This window comes from Nicotiana tomentosiformis, chromosome 5 (genome assembly GCF_000390325.3).
Source record: "Nicotiana tomentosiformis chromosome 5, ASM39032v3, whole genome shotgun sequence".
In the NCBI taxonomy this organism is placed as follows: Eukaryota; Viridiplantae; Streptophyta; class Magnoliopsida; order Solanales; family Solanaceae; genus Nicotiana; species Nicotiana tomentosiformis.
This window is the reverse complement of record NC_090816.1, coordinates 102,206,102-102,230,969: the sequence shown is the minus strand read 5'-3', so window position 1 is coordinate 102,230,969 and position 24,868 is coordinate 102,206,102. Positions and strand designations below refer to the sequence as shown.

At 36.7% G+C, this 24,868-nt stretch overlaps 3 protein-coding genes across 3 annotated transcripts; 2 read left to right on the top strand and 1 right to left on the bottom strand.

Moving 5' to 3' along the window:
• Nucleotides 1-2,404: 2,404 nt before the first annotated feature.
• Nucleotides 2,405-12,523, bottom strand: LOC104106379 (aspartic proteinase 36). Its single transcript, XM_009614920.4, has 10 exons — nt 12,054-12,523; nt 11,009-11,138; nt 10,634-10,881; nt 9,180-9,404; nt 7,602-7,764; nt 7,440-7,513; nt 6,437-6,527; nt 5,378-5,453; nt 3,201-3,272; nt 2,405-2,996 (listed from the first exon to the last, which is right to left on the bottom strand). Exons 1-10 carry the CDS (start codon nt 12,299-12,301, stop codon nt 2,848-2,850), a joined length of 1,476 nt encoding a protein of 491 aa, XP_009613215.1. The 5' UTR covers nt 12,302-12,523; the 3' UTR covers nt 2,405-2,847.
• A 1,759-nt stretch (nt 12,524-14,282) lies between these two features.
• Nucleotides 14,283-16,971, top strand: LOC138892900 (uncharacterized). Its single transcript, XM_070176654.1, has 8 exons — nt 14,283-14,704; nt 14,870-15,074; nt 15,234-15,303; nt 15,349-15,504; nt 15,612-15,642; nt 16,039-16,099; nt 16,200-16,475; nt 16,594-16,971. The coding sequence occupies exons 1-8, from the start codon at nt 14,283-14,285 to the stop codon at nt 16,969-16,971; spliced, it is 1,599 nt and encodes a 532-aa protein (XP_070032755.1).
• A 5,525-nt stretch (nt 16,972-22,496) lies between these two features.
• LOC138892899 (uncharacterized) lies at nt 22,497-23,463 on the top strand. The gene is made up of 2 exons (XM_070176653.1): nt 22,497-22,661; nt 22,741-23,463. Exons 1-2 carry the CDS (start codon nt 22,497-22,499, stop codon nt 23,461-23,463), a joined length of 888 nt encoding a protein of 295 aa, XP_070032754.1.
• The last annotated feature ends 1,405 nt before the right edge of the window (nt 23,464-24,868 follow it).

Here is a 24,868-nt window from a genome sequence, read left to right as displayed (position 1 = left end):
GCAAATGTTGTTGGTAGCTTGATGTATGCAATGGTTTGTACGAGACCTGACATTTCACAAGCCGTTGGAGTTATTAGCAGATATATGCATAATCCAGGAAAGGAGCATTGGCAAGCTGTGAAATGGATTCTACGGTATATTCATAGTACTGTAGATGTTGGGTTAGTTTTTGAGCAGGAAGGCAATCGGTCTGTAGTTGGATATTGTGACTCAGATTTTGCGGGTGATCTGGACAAACGAAGGTCAACTACTGGTTATGTGTTTACTTTTGCAAAGGCACCAGTTAGTTGGAAGTCTACTTTGCAGTCAACAGTTGCTTTGTCTACAACAGAGGCAGAGTACATGGCTATTACGGAGGCTGTGAAGGAGGCAATTTGGCTTCAGGGGTTGCTAAAGGAGCTTGGTATTGAACAAAAAAATATTACAATTTTTTGTGATAGTCAAAGTGCTATTCAATTAGCGAAGAACCAAGTTTATCATGCAAGGACGAAGCACATTGATGTTCGGTATCATTTCGTACGAGAAATCATAGAAGAAGGTGGAGTCACGGTGAAGAAAATTCATACTACGGAGAACCCTGCTGATATGCTGACAAAAGTGGTGACTGCGGTCAAGTTTCAACATTGTTTGGATTTGATCAACATTGTTGAACACTAAAGATTGAAGATGAAGACACAACCAAAATTTGTTATTGAGAGAAAATTGAAGATGTGGAATTTTGCCAAGGTGGAGATTTGTTGAAATTGGCAAAAGTACCACATCGGTGGATGACAATTTTGAATGAGAATTTCACCCTATAAAAGGAGGCCTAATGTTTAGGATTTAAATACACCTCTCATTTGCCTTTTATCTTCTTAAGGCATTTGTATCTTCTCTCTTTAGTATTATTTCACTTGTAATTTTGGAGTGGAATAAAATATTGATTGTGTCCGAGGAAGTAGGCAAAATTGGCCGAACCTCGTAAATTCTGGTGTTCTTTTATTGTTGTCTTATTGTCTTGTTTATTATTTAGTGGTTGTCATAATTTTTGGTATAGTAGTTGTGACTCATTCACACTATATACATTTGGCTTCCGCAACAATTGGTATCAGAGCCAAGGTACTGTCTAAGTATGCTCTGTGGTTGCAGCATAGTCTGATCTTCCGAGGAAGTAGGCAAAATTGGCCGAACCTTACAAATGAGAGGTGTTGTTTAATCCTAAACATTAGGCCTCCTTTTATAGGGTGAAATTCCCATTCAGAATTGTCATCCACCGATGTGGGACTTTTGACAATTTCAACAGGTTATCTCCCTTGCATTCTGAAAACTCCATTGTTCTCACATATCTTATTCTTCTGCAAATATTTTTTAGAAGCTTGAAGAGAAATTCAATAACAAGAGAGGGAGAATTTCAGATTAAACCAAATGGAAAAATGGAGGAGAAAGATGAAAAAATGGAGAAGAAAGGTGAAAGAATGAAGAAGAAAAGTGAAATACAAAGAAAATGCGAAAAAAACAAAAAATACAAAATTTTAGAAAAAATCAAGGGCTAATTAACCGTTAGACACTGTCATGTGAGCCATTTTGATGGATTTTTCTAGCCTTCACGTGCTCTTTCACGAGTTGTTACACACAATACGCCATATAAGCAGCGAAGGGGTTTTTAATACGAAGGAAGATATAGTTCAGGGGGTTTTTGGGGACAGGCTATAGTTTAAGTAGGGAACCGACAAAAAGGTGATAGTTTAGGCGGGTTTTAGGATATTTACTTTTTAGTTAATGCAGCTGAATCAAAAGAATTATATATTTCATTCTATGTTTATCCGCTGATTAATTTCAAGGAAAAGATATGCACGCCATTTTTTTTTTACATTTCTGTTTCTTAGCTTTAACAGGTTAAACTCTCTTTCTTCTACTACGTCTTCTCTAAGACAATTATCATAGTATCATACAACTAGCAAGATAAAGGTTGTGGCTTTCATATTTTTCATTACTCCCTCGTTTTCTTTATGTGACAAAAGTTTAAATACACACAAAGTTTAAGAAAGAAATGATTTTTTTTGAAAACGATAGTCTTACACATTGCCATATCATTTGTGTTAAAACTTGTGGTCTAAACATGTTCATAACATTTGTCTAACTATAAAAGCTTCACAATAATGATAAGAAAAGTTGTTTAAAATTCTTGGTGCAAGTATACTTTCCACAAGAGTTCCCTTGCACACTTATATCCTTGATTTGAACATTATATTGAATAATTCATTTCTCAAGGCAGTAAGATATTACATGCTATAAATGAAGCGAAACTCTTTCTTTGAAGGCAACAATAACCGCTATATAAATAACATTAACATGAACCTTGTCAGAAAAGCTACAAGTACAACAAATCTATCTGACACTCATAAATTAGGAAAAACACCAAAAATCAAAAAGAAGCAAACACTAACATGACATTCTCACAAAAGCTGGAATTATTTTACCTTAACATTGAAACAAACTAATGAATAACATCAAAAGAAAGAAAGAAAAAGGAGACTATCTATCCTATCCAAGCATTTGCTTGCATCTATTCACTGTTTGTATTTTCCATCACATGTCCCAAGAGAAAAGGCAGTGAAATAAAATAAAATGAAACAGAATGAGAAAAAAACTATTTAGACCACCATCTAAGAGGATGATCCCTATGTGTTAGAACAGAAGTGGAACTGCAGAATGTCAGTTTCATCAAACCAGTGTTGTCCGTATTCGTATAATGTCAAAGAATCATGTTGAAGGTATAAGAAGAAGACTTGTAATTCCAATGAATCATCAAATCGCTGAATGTTATGGCACAACAATGACTCCCTGTACAGTTGTTTCTGGTATATCTCACTTCAACAAATTGCATAGGATGGAGATCATCAATATGAACATAGAAAGCATTCTTGAATTGACAGTCGAAGCTGATGAAATATTGTGAGCACCTATGGTATAATCTTTTCCAGAAGTTTCATCTCTGACTTTGATGCTCGAAGAGCCTGAAATAAACCAACAGATACTTTTAAGAAAAAGTCCTCAAAGGGAACTCTTCCAATAAAACTATTGACGACATTGTGCTGAAAAAAAGATCTGAAGAAGGAAACAATTGGTACTATTTCGGAAAATAAATTATACACAATGAAGTAGAAATAAGTTAATCAAGTATTAAATCCTTGAATTAAATGGTAAAGCTATATACTCACAGTTATATTCAGTCCAGCCAATACTCTGATTTTCAAGATCATACAGAACAAGCTTGTTGGATAGCACAAGATCTGCATCAGATTATCAATAAATCAATCAATCAATTATATCTCAATCATGAACTAGTGGAGTCAACTACATGAACCCTCTGCATCCATTTTGCTATATACAAGTCATTTCATCCCAATACTATATAATTTGTCTTTTAAGCCATATTAAAACTAGATTCTCCAAATCTATCAATGATTGTATCAGCTTAGGCTCAATTCTGGGAAGGTGCACGTTCATCATGTAATTTTTTCTGTGAGCTGTTATTATATCAAGCATTTGAAAAGACTGAAGAAATGGAAATGAGATGCAAGTGATGATGCAGAATGACAAGTCGACTCTCCAGTGACTAGTATTTTATTAATACATAATAAATACTAGGGAAACAGCTCCGTTTCAACTATAAAATTAGTGTTACAATAACTAAGAAAATGTAAGCTTTGAAGAATATCACTTTGGAGTATTAATTATTATAGAGAAATAAAAGTGATGTGCATATTACTTATAACATAATCAAATTTTGAAGTGCTCAAGGTGTAGTTTAAGATGTAAGCTTCTGACCAGCTAAAAAGATAAAGCAGATATTAAACTTGATTTAAGCGAAAACGCCAAGAAATTTATTGTGGCGAACTAATTATTCAAAATCTTACTATCCCTCCTCCTTTTGAACTAATATTTTCTTTGCTTAGACGAAATTAACATAGAAATATGACCTTCAGTAAAAACCTTAATTATGAAAGCCTATAAATGGTTAGATCTTTTTGTTGATGCCAATATGCTGGTTAACTTTTATTATTGAAATTACGAATAAATAACACTCCCCGGATATAAAGTAGCATGAATGGACGAGTTTCATAATACGAATTTGACATGTACATATTACTGGTAAAAGACGAAACAAAAACTTAAGTAATAGTTGGAAAGTCTTGAATTGTAAAGATTAATTTGAGTTTTTTTCATACATTTAGTAAAAAATGGTTGGTCTCAAGTTCGGATAAAGGAGGGTGATTGCGATAAGTTGATGGCGATTGCGATAAGTCAAATCAAGTCCTCTTAGCAATGCATGTGTTAGGTCATGCTCGTAATGAAATTGGTCCCAACTTTTCGTTAGTCTTATCTTTATCCCCGAGCATCTTCCTCTAGCAGACTCAACGAATGGAGCTGAGTACATAGAGGATTTCTGTCACCAACCGAACTTGTTCGGTATTGAGATATAGTTCATTCATTGATTGAAATTGTTATGAAGTTATGACAAATATCTTAAGATTACATAAATTGGAAAGTGTGTTTAAAAAGCTGGACGTAAGGAGTAATTTTGCTCGCAAGAATATTAATTAAATGAGCCATCAGCATGTCAACTTATTGTTTGATTCCAATTTCCAGGTCGACAACAATTATCTAATATTACCCTTAAAGGGTTTCATCAATGAAAGAAATTTTCCCTAGCTTAAGAATGGATTGACAAAGAATCTGCAAAACTCTTCTATGTCAGTCTTTACATCTCAAACACTTCTTTGTTTTTTGTTTTTTATCTTTTCCCTTCATGTGGGTATGTGGAGGACAATACAGGTTTAGATAGAACCTTCAGAAACACAGAAAAGAAGTTGGAGGCTAACTTGTCTATCCTCGGAAAGACATTGGACACCATCAACAGAGAATTGGAATCAACAACTAATGACATATAGTAAATATTCTTTATTTATATGCCGGCTTCTTTACATGCATTTTCCCGGACATCTGTGTATGATCTATGACTACTTGCATGAGGACCAGATCATGCTCTTCTACCAACTTCTCTAAGACTTTTTTTTCAAACTCTACCATAACAGGTTGACCACAATTTCAATTATTCTATTGTACTCATCAATTATGACGTGAAGTTAAACGTGTTTGGGACACAACTTATTTACGTTATCTCTAGTATCTCCGGGTGGCAGCTAGCTTGACCAACAATAGCTATTTATCCCATGTTGTTCAACTGTCTTATAATCATACTTGCAAAAATATCATTGAACAAACTATTGACTCTATTTGGGCAAGATTAGTTTCATGAAATTAGTTAAAATTCTAAATGCAGTTCACCATCAAATTGATTTACTTTTATGCGCTATAAGTGGTTAAATGATACCTCCTAACAGAGTGATTTCCTTTCCATCCTTTGTCTGCATTCCACTGTCCTGCCAACCAATACACCATTCGTTGTCCTGCAAAATTAAACATAGTGAAGATATTCATAACGAAAGGTGTTTGTAAGTCATGTTATCCAAACTACAAAATGTATCCAGTTGCTTTCCCTTCCATGCATATATTGTAGTGTTTGTAAGTCATGTTATCCAAACTACAAAATGTATCCAGTTGCTTTCCCTTCCATGCATATATTGTATCTCCAGGACCCTTTATTTTAGTACCCTATTGTTTGCATTGGACTCTTCTATACCGACATTTACAACACCGACAATATTGTACAAATAATTACCTATGCAAGTGAGACCCAATGGAAAAGACGGCGAAACAACTTCCCACGAATGCTAGGCTCTAAGATATGAAAACATATAAGACCAGCCGCTTATCACTGTGCTGACTGGAAATTCGTTGATGACAAATCAACAGGCCTAGGCCTATACTGATTAGTGAATTCCATCCAGATAATGGCTTGAGCAGTGGTTTAGAAAGGGAAAAGCGCAAAGAAGTGACATGGTCCATGAGGCTTGAAAATCAAAAAGTGATGCTCAGGCTTTTTTGAAGTGATGCGCAGTTGCGCACAGTTTATAGAAAAATAAAAACACCACACACATCAATTTAATAATATGATAACCAAATTGCAATTAGACTGACTAAGTTCAACACCCAATATACAATGATTGCCGATGTTAATCCAATTCCTTAAAGTTAAGATTCAAAAAAACGACCACTTCTCATTTGGATCACTTTGCGCGTCATTGTTTGAAGCGCATGACTTCATCCATGAAGCAATAACCACTCGCTTCACCTTGCATCATCGTTTTAAGCGACAAAGGGATGTCTTTTAATAACACTGGGCTTGAAAAACTAAGTAACTGGCATAAACGATCAAAGGATCGAATATTCAAATACTAACAGGGCAAACAAAGCTTTTTTGGGCCAGCTAGCAAATTTGATCTGATTAAGTAAAGAAAGAGTTGGAGAACAGCAAAGCTAGATTACTTACATTAACTTGGAAAAGATAATCGTGCGGATAAACTGTCAAAGACAGAGAATCAGCAAACTGAAAGGTTACAACTGGGAAACCATCATCAACCCTGCACCACCAGAGGAAAAGAAAAGTTAAAAGAGCAAGTTATTAACAGCAATTATCTGAATTACACCGATTAATCTCTGGAAATCCAGATTATGTCATTCTGAAATGAAGACTGGGTTATGGAGCATTATTACTATTAATAATCTAACCACCACTGAATTACATATATTAATGCATCCACGCATCAATCATAAATGGAGCTTGGAATACAAGAAAGCTAATAGAGAAGTGGCTAATCACAAGAAGTCAGAATTATAAGGTCAAATGAGATGCACGACATCTATTCGAATAACCTGCAGAATGACTTATGCGTCGGTCTACTCGCCTTTTATTTTGGGCGCAAAGTGCGTCAGTCTACACACTTTACACAGAATTAAGATTCAAAGCCGGAGAAGGATGAAACATGCTTAATGAGTCATCATACTTTAAAGCACACTGTTATATGCATCCGCAGTATAGAGCCGTTAGGTACCAGAGATCCTTAAAGAAATAATAAGCACCTCCAAACCCACTCAACTAGTATTTGCCATTCTGAATTATAGGAAAAATCAGTTTTCAATAGCGTACTTTACCCTCCACCCTCAACCCCACCTTCCGAAATATATGTAAAATTTCAAGCAACAAATTTGACAATTTTATCTTGCAGTTAGCCGTATAACAAAGCATCACAAACACTCCTGACTTCTGCAAATGAACAGTTCCATTTTCATCACAGACAATAACTCGCTTCGTAGTCATACACATTTTCCAAAGGTCACAGCAGATGCTGAAATGTAGGACACAAAAATACTTTATCTTACCTGCCCTACTATGTTATAGTGTACATACTCAGAGGAAATGAAAAGATCTCACAAACTAAATCTTAACAGAAAGAATTACGATATTCATGTGGAGAGGGCAAAAAGAACCTTACTTTCCACTGTAGTAAAAGCAGTGGAAGCTCCCCTCAACAAGATGAGTCGGCAAATCTGGTTGCTTAACCATCAACTATAGTAACAGGCAAAGTGAAGAATCAGGCAGGAGGAAAAGACATATATCCAATGCATACATGCAGGTTTGAAATGTCTAAACCTACCTTGGACATAAGAGCACTATAGACCTTGTTAGGAAGATATGCTAAGGTTGTACCACTGTCAATTATTGTTCCTCTATTGGATCCCGCGTCAAAGATAGTCGTAGGGATGTCAAGAGCTTTACCATTAACCTCAATTCCCTTCATGACAACATTGTAATGTGGCCTGAAGTGGAAAAAATATATAGTTAAAGTCAAGTAATAGAGGAGCCAATGTGATGTTAAGACAATACGGATGTTTAACAGTCAAAACGATGATGGTATAATGAAATAAAAAGAAAAAGTAAGAGAAGTGAATGACAAGAATAACAATGCAAAAAATCACAATCCCGATAATTAGGGATATTCCTTCTTTTTTTTAAAACCTAAGCACATATCCTGAAAATATTCTGTGTTTTCAATTTTTCTCCATGTCTTTTTTCTTTAAATCAACTGTCAGGCATACCGCATATGCATCATGAAATCCATCTAAAGCAATAGCTCTACCCTATTCAGCACTAAATCGATGTCACTTTAGCTCACGAGGCTGCTGTATATTAGTCGTCTGCTTATCCAGTCTCCTTTGAGTTTATGGTCGTGTTTTTCATTTCATAGTTTGAAGATCAGGATCAAGATTTGACATAAAAATAAATCCTCAGCTTTAAATTAAAGATGGTCAACTGAGTCCTAAACCAATAATTCAGCATCCAACACTGGGTCAAATCAACGGCTACTTCAAATTCAACTACCACTATTTCTATCATAACTCGGGCTAATAAACTCCCAGCCCTAGCTACACCTGATTGAAGCAATAACACCAAAGCAGCTACTCTTAAAAGAAAGGTATAGGTTGTGGGTCTACTCTTTCCTTGATCTGAGGTAGGCTCACTTATGGTTGAGGAGGAAAATTCAAATTGATAGGCGGTTATCCTGAAGAACTGACACGTGAAAGCTAGGTTGACTGTTACTAAACTCTTAGAAGACAATAAAAATTTCTTTTCCCTATAGTTCATATTTCCAAAAGAATTACTCCCTTTGTTTCAATTTAGATGACATACTTTCCTTATTAGTCCGTTCCAAAAAGAATGACATATTTCTATATTTAGAAACAATTTAACTTTAAACTTTTCATTATACCCATTTTACCCTTAATGAGAAGCTTTTATAGCCACACAAATATCATGGACCCACTAAGTTTTTGCCCCAAAACCTTTTGACACCACATGTTTCAAACGTTTTCTTTTTTTTTTCTTAAACTTTGTGCCAAGTCAAACTACATCATCTAAATTGAAACGGAGGGACTATTTGATTTCTAAAATATCTCTTAAAACTAGGTATGGATCTTCTATCACCAAATCTTGCATGCATGCATATGGATTGAGCTCAAGCGGATATGAATGGATAGACCTACCAATCGAATGTTATGCAAACCTGGAAAAAATGGAATACAAAACTTACAAGCTAGAAGAATAAGAAGAAATTTTATACAACTTCAAATAAAACGATGCCAAATATTATATTTCGATCTCTCCTTTTTCCTTTTCTTCTTTTCTTTATTTGGGGTGGGAGCAGGGAAGAAGAGAAGACAATACATATACTTACTCATTTGGGACTAGTGGTGTTGACTTTACTTTCGGCTGAACTACTTGTCCAATGGCAAATATGCCACCACCATTACTGCCATCCAGGCAATGTGCAAATACTTTTTTCACCTTTCCGGATACAGCTAGCTGCGAAATAAGGGATGAGTTTGCTTGTCCAAAACCAATTATTCCATCAACTGCTTGAGTAGATGAACCTAGCTCTCCTGATTGACTAGATGAGCACCTATCTTCGATAAAAAACATGTAAGCTACATATATGTCATCACGAGATAAATTACTTACTGAAAAGAGTATACAATATCACACCCTTGAGTAGCATTATTTACATCCAAGAAACCACACACAAGTTATGGTGAAAAAACAGAACTAACATTTATAGGAGGAGGAATTAAAGATCAAAACCATTGAAACATATCAGCTAGGAAGAAGTTACTTCATTGGATATATTAATGAAAAGTGCAACCCATTTTCTGCTGTCGGTACTGCTTTCCCGTTGAGAAAATGAAGGAAGGAGGTAGCAAAGCAGCTAAACATGACAGTATAACAATCTAATCTGGAAGTACAACTTTATTGTGCTCGGGATACAGAATTGCAGAAACACATATTACATGCCATCATAACCTTCAATGTATTGAATTTACCAGTGATGGGTGAAACAGGTGATAGAGCCTAAGAGACTGTACTACTGAAATTGTTCCACAAACCCATACAATATTCCATTCACTTAACGAAAATAGGATTGGGAAACAATATACATGAAAGTTGAGTTAGGAAGAGTTTTCCCTTTTTTTCTAGACCTTGCTTTTTTACACTGTACACTGACAAAATTATCCATGATACAGCGCTACATATAGTGCTTTATAGTGCTTTACCACTCCAGTGATATCTCTGTTTCAGAGAGCTTTAAGACTTATATAATCAAATGTGTACATCTAACTACTTTTCATGTTTCCTCAGTAGGGAAGTTATTTACGATGATATAGCTGAGACTGAGACATTAAATAATTCCTATCAATTATTTTAAAAATCTCCTTCCCAAATTCTCCAGCTCAAGAGAAAAGTTTTTAATTAACCATTGCAATTCATCTATCAATTTAAATATCAACATTACAGATATGCAATACTTGCATATGTTTCATTTATACTTGAAGCAGCGGTGCCAGATGCTACTACAACAAATCTATCTTTTTTCAGGTGTAAGAAACAAATTTGTTATTTGTTTCTCTTACCAAGCAACTGCAACAGAATCTACGTAAACACAAGCAGATTTCGAATATTGTTTGGACAACAAAGAAAATGAGATAGGGTAGTAGAACTAGATGAAGTAAAACAGTGGCTACCAAAGAAAATCTATTGGACAACAGATTCCCCTATAGTAGTCATCCAAGTCAATCATGAATTCATTTGGCAACAATTAGCATAAATAGATGTAAATCATAAAGAGAAAACTACCCAAATGCTATTGACCCATTCATTGATGTGGTTTTAAGATTTCCAGACACTTGATCAAAATGAATGAAATCCTTTACAAAGTATCCAGAAGTTGAGCTGCCGTCTCCGTAAGTAACCTGATATTCACAAGGTGCCCCCACTCTGCAATCTGAGTAGGGAGCATTAAACATATCAGTGCAAAAGTCTTGGTCGCAACTAACGGTTTTCCCAGATGCTGAGGCTTTCAAGTCATACAGCGTCAAGTCTATCTGTGGTATAACAACATAGATGAGAAACTACTTGGATGGATCAAGAAGAGAAAGTCAACAAATTGAATATCTATTCTCTTTGAGCAGGGAAAGCACGAGAACATGTAAAATAGAAGAATGATCATACCCCAAGACTGCTTTTTGAAGGACATCTCCTACAGCCAGCACAATTCACCCATAAGATGTCACTTCCAGTATCTACTTGGACATGATAGTCTTTTGGAGGAGTCCCGATTGTAAGTTTAGTGTAATAGAGCCTGCATAATATATTTATGAAGAAAACATGACCACAATTGCACCAGAAAGAATGTGCATACATGAATTATCCAATGCTTCCCACCCTCCACCACAATTGCCTTAACTCATTTCCTGCATATGAGGAGCACTATTTGTTTTCTATTGGTTGGATGAGGGGCACAATTTTGTATAATAAGAACTACTAATTTGTTATAATAGAACTCGCTCAGCAAAACAAAGAAGCCATAACAGCAATAAAGATCAAACCACAACGCTTCGTGCTTTCTTAAAATACTAACACTTGATGCCCGTCTTTAAAGAAGAATAACAGATACAAGAAACATGCTAGTATCAACTGGAGCAATTAAACCTTTCCTGTAGCTAAACATTAGATATTTCTTCTTAGGGAAACAAATGCTGAAGCAATAACTAGCTGTATCTCAATAGCTATATAACAGAAGATATCCAAAGGAACTAATTCATCTATATCAAAATACAATTTAGAATCAGAAAGAATAATCCGATATGTTGTTCCATAAGACCATAACATTCCTCCATCTCGCCGAAATATATCCCCAGAGCAGAAACATTAACAAGTAAAAAGCTAACAACTCCATTCATTTTCCCTCTTCAAGGAAATAACCAGACACAAAATTAACCACTAAGACAAAATCTCATTCCTAAAAGGAAAATTAACCCCTGCTCCTCATTCAACTTAGCATATAAAGCAGATAAATTTGATCTAAACACACAAGTCAACCCATTTCATTCACTTATACATGCACTTCAATCAATCTTTGTAGCAATAATTATGAAACAAAAAAATAACAATATCCCAGTTACAATGCACAGGTAACAATTTTTTTCCCATAATGTAAGAAAAAACATCATTACAAACAAGTAGAATTAAACAACAAGAAAGAGAGGGAACTAACGCAGCATCAGTGGGTTGGCCATTGCCACCCAATTGGAAGTCAACGGCGGCAAGCATTCTGCCATGACGGCGACTATCATGTGCTTTGAGTTCATTCAAGACTGAACCTCCACGCCCACCATATTTATGCTTCACATTAAACACTACATTATTATCTCCCTTTACTATATTCACCACCAAAACCAAAACCAAAAGCAATATCAAACACCCTTTTCTCCTCAGATCCATTTTCAAGAATTGCCAAAACATTAAAATACAACACACCCACTTTCCAAAATCCAATCTTTATCCTTCTATATATACCAACAACAAAAAAGATATTTGTATTATGTATATGTAATATGTATACACACAGATGTGATGTATGTATATGTATGGATCTTGAGGTGAAAGGGGAAAGAAAGGAATTATTTTCCTTTATATTAATGGATACAATACAAAGTGTACAATACACAGAAAAAGAGTCGGTTGTGAAAAACCCAAATGGAAGAAAACAGGAAGATTGAGAAAGAGAGAGAGGAGAGAGAGAGAGAGAGAGAGAGAGAGAGAGAACAAATGTTCAAATTTAGTAAACGGGAGGAAAATTTTGGGTTTTAGTATTTGTGTTAGAATTTTCTTGAAAATTTTCTAAAGGGTATAAAGAGTATATACACTCTAATATAATATGTGTATGCTGTATGCATAGTTTCTTGAGAATTTTCTTGGAAATAAACTATAAGATAGAGCAATATATATTATACGTATGCATAGGTGTTTCTTGAGGGAAAAGGGGGGTGGGGCAGTGGCGGAGCCAGCTTATAGTTTGCGGAAAAAAGTTATTATGTAGTTAGGTAAAAAAATAAATTTTATATATATATATATATACTATATATTAATTTCTCTTAATTTTTTGGTAAGTTTATTTTTATATATTTTGATATACCTTAACGTATTTTGATATACCTTAACGAAAATTCTGACCAGAGATGATGGGGTTCTGAAAAAGAGAAATCAGAGTATGACGCAATGGTGTAGCCTCGCGTTTGTTTGCACATAAAACATTCTCTTTTTCGTGCTGAACTGAAACCTCTGCAATTCATTCTGCTACTACACCTTCTGTTTTTTGCAGTTTCTGCTTTACTTTTTGCAATTTTAGAGAATTTATTTTAAATGAAATATTTTTTGTTCCATAGTATAGTTTTACTTACTAATGTAAATCTCGTGATCTTTTATCTCCTGACATGCTTAGCTAAAAAGAAAACCAAATTTAGACTCTGAAAGTCGTATATATAGATGAGTTGTTTAGTAGCTGCCAGTTGGACTGTTCCTTAACTATTACGGCAACTATATTACATTTCAGAAACCACTATAAACTAGTTCTAAAATATTATTATTTGTTGATAGAAAATTTTCAAGTACGAGTTTGCCAAAATTAAGGGGACTACTAATTACTAAAGGAATATAACCTACGATTATTTGTAGGAAAATAGCTTTTTTACTCCTAATAATTATTTCTCCGAGTTTAATGTCTATTGGCTGAAGAAATTCTTGTGCAATTTTAAAACCATGCATGTTCTTTTATTCCAATAATGGTTCCTCAATTATTTGTTTATCGGTGTGAATGCAAGAATGTAACAACACAATAGTCTGTAGAAACAATCTTGGGTTCTTTTTTCCGTTAATTTCTTTTGTTTTTTACATAGCGAGAACTACTTCTACAGTTATGAATGTTACGTTTTATGATGTAGAGCTTTTCCTTCTCCGATAATATGTTTAGTACTTCTTATTTGGTTTCTTTTTGTTGAGGCATGTACTGATACAGGGCAAAGTAGTTAGTGGTAGTTAGTAGTAACTATGGTTGAGTTAGAAGTCAGTTAGTATAAATAGTAATTGGTCGGTTAGTTGTGCACAGCTGGATTTCATTTTATTCGGGAATTTTCATTTCCAGCTCCTTCTTTTCGTCTTCGACTCTTCAGTACCTTTTGACACAATTGATAATTGATTGAATTCATCAAATTGATATGGTATCATAGCAAATAATCGATTGAATCTAGGGTTCTTCACTGTGAATTTGTTGAAGAACGAGAAATTCATCGAACCTGTATTTTTTTCTCAAAATCCTAATTTTCTCCAATGGCGGTTGATGAAGTCACTGATCAAAGCTCGATTGTGATTGATCACAATCATCCTCTATATTTGCATCCATCTGACACACACTGGAGCATTGTCATTGGGTTCCCAGTTGATTGGAATGGAAAATTACACATTGTGGAGTCAAGCTATGGAGGTTTCGTTGTTGACTCGCAATAAGCTGGGATTTATTGATAGAGCTATTACACGCGACACCTATGGAGATAAGTATGCTAATCTATGGGATCGCTGTAATGTTATAGTAAAATCCTGGATTATGCATAATGTTAGCCGCGATCTATTAAGCGGTGTTCTGTTTTGCTCAAATGCATGTGCAATCTGGGTTGACCTGCGTGAGCGCTTTGACAAGGTAAATGCCTCACGCATGTATTATCTTCACAGAGAAATTTTTACATTGACTCAAGGAACGTCTACTGTGTCTGCGTATTACTCTAAACTGAAGGATCTTTGGGATGAGTACGATTCAATAATGTCACCTCCTACTTGTTATGATAAGTCTAAAAAATTTGTTGATCATCAACAGTATCAGCGATTGTGGCAATGTCTAATGGGGCTACAGCCAAGCACGCATTCAAATTCTCATGAAGTCTAAAATTTTCATTGTTAATCAAGCTTACACAATGATTCTACAAGATGAGAGTCAGAAAATTATAGCTGGTAATAGTTCATATGTCTCTAATTCTTCAGATCCCACAGCCTTGTATACATCAAAGATGAGACAAAAGATGAAGAAAATTACAATTTGGAGTGTGATTATTGTAACATGAAAGGGCACACAAAGGATGGTTGCTACAAGTTGATGAGGTATGAATATTACAATATGAAAGAGCACCTAAAGGCGAATTGTTACAAGTTGAATGGCTACCCTGCGGATTTTAAGTCAAAGAGAAAAGTAAACATGACTAGTAGTTTTTCAAGCGAGAATGATCACATTTCATCCGATGGAAATCCATATAAACCATAGAATTATAGTCAACAAGGCCTTGGACAAGGACAATAACAGTTAGGGCAACAACAATATGCCCCTACACCTGTGTTTACACCTGAGCAGTATCACCAGATCCTTACTATGCTGAACAAAATACATGTCTCAGAAGCTCCTGGTAGTGCACATATGGCAGGTAATGTTTCATATGTTTAACAATCTAATAAAAAATTAATTGTAGATACTTGGGCCACTAATCATATGGTTGGTAACCAAAATACTTTATATGATAAAGTGACAACAGGAAATGCAGGCAGTGTACATCTTCCTACAAGTAATTCAGGTAAGGTATCTCATGTTGGAAGTTGTCAACTGAATGGAGGAGAAACTATTACAGGTGTTTTATGTGTGCCATCATTCAAGTTTAACCTATTGTCTGTGTCTCAACTGACAAAGGCTCTTAAATATTGTGCTACCTTTTATCTTGATTTCTGCATTTTATAGGATCTCTTTACTGGGAAGGTAAAGGAGATTGGTAAGAAGGAATAGGGACTTTATGCGCTTCGTACACAGGGAAGACTAAAGGATCAAGTTAAGTCATTTATAGTAGTAAGAGATGAAACTGAGTTGTGGCATAGGAGGTTGGGGCATGTTCCAGTCTCAGTCATTAAAATATTGCCTAGTTTTAATTGTAGTAATAATATTGGAACAAGCTATTGTGATTTTTGTCCATTGGAAAGGCAAGCTAGAATCCCATTTCCTATAAGTACTTGTAGAGCACTAGACTGTTTTGATTTATTGCATATGGATGTATGGGGGCCTTACAAAGTTTTAGCTCATAATGGAAAGAAATTTTTTTTCACAATTGTAGATGATTGTTTTAGATGGACTTGGGTTTTTCTATTGCATCTTAAATCTGATATAATTATAGTGCTCAAGCACTTCATCACTATGGTAAGAACACAGTTTGGCAAAATGATAAAATACTTCAGGTCTGATAATGGCACGGAATTTTTTAATCAGAATTGCAATGAACTATTTTCAGCACATGGAATTATGCATCAAAGTTCTTGTCCATACACTCCATAACAGAATTGGGTGGTGGAAAGAAGGCATAAGTATATCTTGGAGACAGAAAGGGCCATAAGGTTTCAGGGTCACTTGCCTATTCGATTATGGGGGGAATGTGTGGACGCAGTAGTATACATCATCAACAGGATACCCTCCACTGTTCTAAACAACAAGTCACCATTTGAAGTATTGTTTGGCAGACAAGCTTCTATATCTCACATGAGAGTTCTAGGATGTTTGTTTTTTACCACTAATCTAGTGAAGGGAGATAAATTTGATCCTCAAGCAATAAGATCAGTATTTCTGAGATATGCTCCTACACAAAAAGGATACAAATTATACAACATTAAGCAAAGGTCCATCTTTGTGAGAAGGGATACAAATTTTCTATGAAGATGTATATCCTTTTCAATAGGTTACTGAAGATTTCAGAGCATTCCCTCAGACAACTTCTATAGCCAACACTGATTGCATGTTGTCGCCTGTTAGTAGCAAGGGTGATAGTTCTCTTGGGATTGATCCTGTTAATAAAGAAGACAGTACACATATATATGAGATGCATAACAAATCATCTGATCCTACATTTTCTATTCTTAGCAGTGTAGAGGATGTTTCCCTTCCTTCTCCAGAGACACAAACACCACTTGTTGACAATCATGCTTTGGTACAAAATGAGATACCTCTTGCTTGTGATTTGAGGAAGTCTGGCAGGACCATTAGACCTCCCATTTGGCTCAAGGATTACATTAGACCTCAAAGGGGTCCAGTTCAGCACATCATTGCCTATATCTAATCAGTGATGTCATGCATTATGGTGGTCTTTCAGCCAAATATCAAGCTTATGTTGCCAAGGTTTCTTTAGAAACTGAACCTACATTTTATTGTGAAACAGCTAAGGATGTAAGATGGGTTGAGGCCATGAAGGCAGAGATTCAAACTTTAGAAGACAATCACACTTGGGAAGTTGTGACATTGCCTCATGACAAGAAGGCAATTAGTTGCAAATGGGTCTATAAGATCAAGTATACAACTTCTAGAGATATAGAAAGATTCAAGGCTCGATTGGTGGCTAAAGGGTATATCCAGAAGGAAGGCTTGGATTATCAGGAAACATTTTCACCTATAGTAAAAATGGTCACATTTAGGTCTGTGATTGCTATTACAGCTACAAAAGGTTGGATCTTGCACAAAATGGGCGTGTACAATGCTTTCTTGCAAGGTGATTTGGAAGAAGAAGTATATATGGATCTGCCTCAGGGATTCTCACCTTCAGCAGGTAAAGCATAAGTTTGTCGACTGCACAAGTCCCTTTATGGGCTTAAATAGGCCTCACGCCAATGGAACATCAAGTTAACCACTGCTCTTCTTCAGTCAGGGTTCAAACAAAGTTACCTCGATTATTCTTTATTCACCAAACATCTTAATGGGAGAATAGTCATCATTCTAGTATACGTGGATGACTTACTCATTACTGGAGATGATGTTGTACTTATATCAGACACTAAAGACATATTTCATCAAAGTTTCAAAATAAAAAAATTGGGGGAGCTAAAATATTTTTTGGGAATTGAGTTTGCGAGGAGTAAGGAAGAAATTTTGTTGCATCAGAGGAAATATTCCCTTGAACTTATCTCTGATGTTGGTTTGGTAGGGGCTCCTGCTTAGGTGAATTAGAAGCTGACCACAACTGAATTTGATCATCAATTTGGTGTTGACAATGATTCTTTGCTCACAGATCCTGCAGCCTACCAAAGATTGATTGGTAGGTTGCTTTACTTGACTATTACTAGGCCGGATATCTCTTTTGCAGTGCAATGCTTGAGCCAGTTCATGCATGCTCCCAAGACCTCACACTTAGAAGCTGTATTAAGTGTGATCAGGTACTTGAAGAAGAATCCTGGTCTAGGGATCCTTATGTCATCTACAGGCTCTACCAAGTTGCAAGCCTAATGTGATGCTGATTGGGCCTCTTGCCCAAACACCAGGAGGTCTGTAACTGGTTATCTGGTTACACTTGGTGATTCTCTCATTTCTTGGAAATCCATGAAGCAAAACACTATTTCTCGCAGTTCAGTTGAGGCTGAGTACAGAAGTTTGGCATCAACAGTGGCAGAGATTGTGTGGTTAGTTAGTCTATTCAGTGAGTTGGGGGTCTCTCTCACTCTGTCAGTCCCACTTTATTGCGACAGTAAATCAGCTACGCAAATTGTTGCTAACCCAGTTTTTCACGAAAGAACTAAACATATTGCTATCGATTGTCATTTTATTCGTGAGAAGGTGCAACATGGGCTGGTAGAGACTGTGTATTTGCCTTCTGTGGATCAACCTGCTGATCTCTTGACCAAGTTACTGAGTTATTTTTAACATAATCATTTGTTATCCAAGTTAGGCCTAAAGAATATTTTCCTTAGACCTAGCTTGAGAGGGGGGAGGGGGGGCGGCGTTGAGGAATATACTGATATAGGGCAAAGTAGTTAGTGGTAGTTAGTTTGCTATTTAAATCATAGTTAGTTAACTAGGGTACATAATAGTAACTATGGTTGACTTAGAAGTTAGTTAGTATAAATAGTAGTTGTTCGGTTAGTTGTGCACAGTTGAATTTTATTTTATTCAATGGAACAGTGAATTTTCATTTCCACCTCCTTCATCTCTTCGTCTTCGACTCTTCCGTACCTTTTGATCCAACTGATAATTGATTGAATTCATTAAATTGACACTTTTGAAAAATTAGACAAAAGTTATCCATTACGTACGTATATTATCAAAGTAAAATACAGATATAAATTTACTCCAAATTAAATACGTACGTAATCATGTTAAAACTGTACAAATTAAATTATTTGTTTATAAACAATGCACATAAACTATAACGAGCTGATGTATCATGTATAAAGTTTAAGCATAGAGCATTATCCACATATATATATATATATATATATATATATATATATATATATATATATATATATATATATATATATATTCAACTGCTAGCAAACAAGAAACATAGTTAGAACGCATACGGCAAATTCAAGAAGACTAACAGGAATAAATATATTTTTTTGCACCGGCTTACAATGCTAAGGAACGATAACTCAGAACACTTGATAAACAAAAAGATACGTACTAATTTAGAACACAAGGTTTTTTTTTTTTATAAATCATATAAGATTATTAAGGTCTTAATCTGTCCGAAGTCGTTCTCAATTTTTGTCCAACACCATTGCTTTTTATCCCCAAATAATGATTTAATGACGATGTTAACAACTAATACTGCTAAAATGAACATGGCACGACAACAGTATTCCAAACAAAATACTTTAGAAAATTTATTTAAAATATTGATGTCAATTTGCACTTTAATGTTATCGATGCAAATCAAAATGAAAGCACGGTGTATTTCTCGACAGAATCTTGCAATTGTGTGTTTCTGGTGTGATCTCCCTGACTGTTAATTACGTCGTACATATTGTTTAATTCAACAAATACAATAATCAGACTCAAAAGTAAAAGAAATTGTTACACATAAAATAAATACAAAATTCGTGTCACGTAAATAATTCAAGCTTTAAGATTTGATCATTCACATAATGCAAAACATAATTGTTTACCCGTAAAACGGTACAGTTGAATTTATACGTGATTTCTAGACAAGTGAACTAATTTGATCCTGAAATAATATAAAAATTGAAGAAATTTGCAGTACTTAGCCTTGGAATGTAGATGAAATAGCAAAGATAACAATTCCGTGAACACGATTTCCGAACACAACAATGATGGGATAAAAAAGCAAGAGAGTGAAATTGTATAAAGCTTGTATAGAATATAATATATATTCTTGCCAGAAATTTCGTATCCCTTATAATGATAACTGAGCTCACTATTTATAGTTATGTCTAGGGAAGAAGGTCATAGGATCGTGCCCTCTTATAATGTCAATTATGAGGGTCATTGATGAAGATGTAACGTTGAGCGTAAATACCAAATTCTTTGTAACGAACCGTCGTTCTTAATGCTGTAGAATATTCCTTAGTAAATGCTACCGGGCGCAGAGCATTTAATACACTTTTATGAACGTTATTCATTCCGGTGACAGGCGCAATGGTTGTGTTCGGTCCTTATGAACGTTATCCATTCCGGTGACAGGCGCAATGGTTGTGTTCGGTCCTTAGCCCCTCCATCTTGGATTCCACGTGCCCTCCTTTTAGTCAGCCACGCGTCATATCATATTTTACCCTATACAGATAGCCCCCCTGCTTTCCGGTGACATAACTTTGTGTTATCGGAAAGTTGGTAAAAACACCTTTTTTGGCGAAAATGAGTATAATTCTCTTTGAAGGTCTCTGACAGTTAATTAGACGTGCGTCTCTCCACATTTAATGTCCCGAACACGCGTCATCCCATGATTCGGCACAACTTTAGCCGGTTATCGAGGTAATCATAGCCATGAATTTAGCCGCCAAAATTTTACTTATGTTCAACTTTCTTTTCCTTTGCGTTTCACAATTGCTTGAGCTTCTAATTTGCATCCTTGTTTTTCATCCCTTTTCTAATTTTCTTCAAACACAAACTCTTTACCTTCTTCCTTTCCAATGGCTTCTTCCTCCAAACGTGGTGGTTCTATAAAGAATAAGAACAAAATCGAGGATTCCGTTCCTCCAACAGTGGATTCCATCATCCCAAGAAGGCTTAGTACTTCAAAGGATTTTGAAGAGAAATTTCCGACTGCTAACCCTCGTACATGGGCTGTTAGTAGGTACCCCTCTTCCATTCGTCCTTCCAGTATTCCTGTTTTGAAGGAGGACTGCCACTGCAATGAGTTGGAAATTATCTCTCCCGATCTATCGGAGCGAGTGACCCTTCCCAAGGAAGGTTTTACATACTTTTTCCTTTACTTTGGGTGCGTTTTCTTTGAGCGGAGAGCTTGATTCCGTAATTGTGGAGTTTTGCATTCGCTATCAGGTATATTTGGCACAGGTAAGTCCTTTTAGTATGGAGAACGATCGCCTGCCTCCGACGCTTGTGCCAAGAAACTGGGGAGGAGCTAACCTTAGCTCATGTGATGAATCTCTATTCCCCCAAATTCTTTCGTGGGGGAATGATAAACCTTTGCAAGCGCGGCCACCATGCTTTGTTGTCTAGCATGGATGATGAAAATGACCGTGGGTGGATGGAGCGGTTTATTGCAGTTGCCACCAACGACATCTTTCTGACAACGGCTTCATCATTTCTGGTTGCTTGGAACTGCACTCGTAAGTTCTTTGTATAATATTCCTCTTACTAGATATTCTTCTATAGTCATATCATCTCTTCACCCTTCGCATATTTCAGCAACTCGATGTCTCCCACCGGTGGTGGAAGATTTGAACCGGTGAGTTCAAAAGATTTTGGACATCACCATGTCCGAAACTCGTTCGTGGAAAGAACTAGCCCTTAAATACGGGTGGAAGGCCAAAAATCATAGTAACTCTAATTTACCTTGCTTCCATTTTTGTATATGAAGAACTTGGTTGAACCCTTCTGACTTTGTTCATGGAATTAGGTCTACCTACGGGCTCTGTTGCTATCCCCGAGGAGAAAGTTCTAGTTGATCCTGTTGATGCAGCGAGGCTGCTTCAGGAAGCACTTACTCGAACAGGTATCTCCGGGCCTATTTTGGGTGAAACTATTTCTTTACGGAGTCCCCGGCTGGAGGACAAACAAACAAAGAGAAGGCGCTCCTCCGCGGCCGGGAAAAAGAATAAAAGGGCAAAGGTTGATGCCCCTGAATCATCTCCGGTGGCGATGATGTTTGGTCCTCCTTCTGGGTTGGTCGTAGGCACCATGATGATTGATGATGATGATGAAGCTATTGATGAGGGAGCTTATTTACACAGAAGGCGACGATACTCATCATCTCAACAGGATGTTCGACTTGTTGAGATAGTTACACCAACTGAAGACGATGTCTCGGCACTTTGGGGAGAGTTTGATTTGGTAGAATATGCCAATTCCCGTTTTCGGGCCCCAATTATTGCAACCAGTGCTGCAGGGATGAGTACCAGGTCCTTGCTGTCTTTGATTGGCGAGCATCAAACAACCAGCACTGCATTTGATGCGGATGCTTCTCACTCTTTAACTCCATCAGCTTCATCTCCACCTTCACCAACACCAACAACTGCTACATCATTTCCATCTTCGTCTACTCTTCCACCAGCGGTTGCTACACTATCTCTATCGGTCGCACCTGACCATGAAGAAGGTGTTCCTATTTCACAGTCCCCAGTTCATGGGAACTTGGGGCAAAATTATGTTGCTCCTTCTGAAGATCCGTAAAGGATGAGGAACATTACTCTTTCGGTCTCTACCGAGTGCAAGTTGTTATCACAGCCGGTGGATCTTGCTAATTACCTGAGGCCTTTGGCTTCAGAAAAAGATTGGGAAAAGATTCAAATACTCCCGGGCGAGTGTTTGTTGAACAATGCTATGCATAACGCCGCGGCGGTACGTTCCTTATTTCCTCTGTTATTTCTTCTACTTTTGAACGAATGTATTCTAATTTTTTCTTCTTATTATTTTATAGGCCAACTTTCTTGCCTCTGAACAGGAGAAGGAAGAACTTACTTATGAACAGGATCAACTTTTGGCGGAACGGGACCGGACTATTCTCCGCCTCTCGGACCTAGAAACCAGAGCTAAAGAGGCCACTGTTTTGGAGGCTCGTCTGCAGCAAAGCAAGCAAGAAGTGGTAACCCTCAGCCAAGAAATTAAGCTGCTGAGGGTTAATTTTGATGAGGCCAAGGCCAAATGGGCAGAAGTCCAAAATGCCATTCTTGGTGAAACCGATCGTGAGGCTGCCTCTACTGAAAGAGTGATTAACTTGGAGGCAGCCTTTAACTCCAAAAGTGAAGAGCTTGCTGCTGTGGAGGCGAAACATGCCCAGCTAGAAGAGAAGTACAAGAAAACTATCGAGCATAATAGGCTATTTAGGTCAACTGTCCTCGAGCTTGACGTCAGCCTCAAATCTGCTAGATCCGCCTGGGAAAACCTTTCCGCCGAAGTTATTCAACTAAAAGAAGAACTCAAGCGTCGAGCGACTTCCCTCATTTTTGAAAAACCTTATTCCATGTATAACATGATAAGGAAAATCTTGGAAGAGGCCAAAGCTAGTATCATTGATGTTGATGCCAAAATTGCTAAGGCCAGAGAGCTTGAGTTGGCTACAAAAAATGGACTCTCGACGCAGTCTGATGCTCCAGGTTCTTCTGATTCTGGTTTTGAGTTTTCGAAAACTGAAGAAGGATAGGAATGCGATGAGGCCGAAGACCAAACTGGGGAAAGCGTTGAGCTATCGGCGGAACCACCTACTCTTTCCGGCAATACGGATACTTCTCTCCCTCCTGGTTTCGGAGGCGCTGCAGTTTAGCTTTTTCTTTTCCCATTTTGCACTTGTCACATTTTGGCCCGTTCTTGTAAATAAAGACATATTTTATTATTTTGGTTCAAGTGTCGTTTGAGTCTTACGTTCATTTGAATATCCATGCAATACTTTAATTTTTGCATTTGCTCAAGTATTCTGCACATGTTGTTCAATTCGTGCTTTACTATGTGTAGTCTCAGATGCCTTTTCTTTGAAGCATTTTGGTTCCGAGTATTATCCCTTTTATGTGAGGGTTTTTTGAATATTTGCGCAAGTTTCCCTTTTACATGAGGGTCTCTATGAATATTTGCGCAAGTTTCCCTTTTACGTGAGGGTTTCTATGAATATTTGCGCAAGTTTGCTTTTTGCATCCTTTTCATATGCGACTTCGAGTGTATTTTTCTCCGATGGCATTTTGGATTCCGGGCATTGATTATTTCAGAACCAACCCTTTAACATGAGAGTTTTGATAAGAGATGGCCCTCTTATGTTTACGGTGGTCTTGAAGAAGACGTCTCATGTTCATTACGGCACTAACATTTGAAGTACTTGTTTAACTTTCAAATGATAAAGTTAGCTCATCGTTCACACAAGAAACAAGATAAAAGCAAAAGGATTTCGTTTTATTCCTTCTATTTTCAGAAATTACATAAGCATGCTGCTATGTAGAAATGAAATTGCCATTACTTGTGGCTATCTTGTACAACTTGTTTCTACGGGACTGGCTGCGCAGTCCCCGGTCCCGATGATGCATTTTGTTTCCTAATTTTCGTTCCCGGTTGACGTTACAGTCATTGTTGTTGTATCCTCATATCATTCCCCCTAGTGTTTGAATGCGAATAATGCGAATTGGAACACTGGAAGCCTTGTATCTTCGAAGGTCCCACCAATGAATTGCTAGGTAATCTTTCTCTCGGTAACATATCTTGTTTCCCCTTAGGAATCCATGCTATTGAGCGAAAAAATACCTAATAGTCCTCTGGTGGTTTGTGCCCGTGAACGGTCGGGTAACCTCTGTTCGGTAGCAAACTTAACTTCCCGATGGGAATTTGCTATCGAACCAAAGATTACCTAATCGTCTCCGAGTGGAAGCTTGTCTGTTTGCCTTGCTATCAAAGGTATTATTGTTGTTGTCTTCATAGTATGTTTTCCGTCGCTGCCTCATTAAAAATCTTGCCAGAAAAAACCCAATAGGGACAAAACTGAACGAAGGGAAAAAGAGTGCAGAACATACTTTCTGTTTGAGCGTTGTTCATTAGCAATAATATCTTTTGAGGTGTGCCACGTTCCA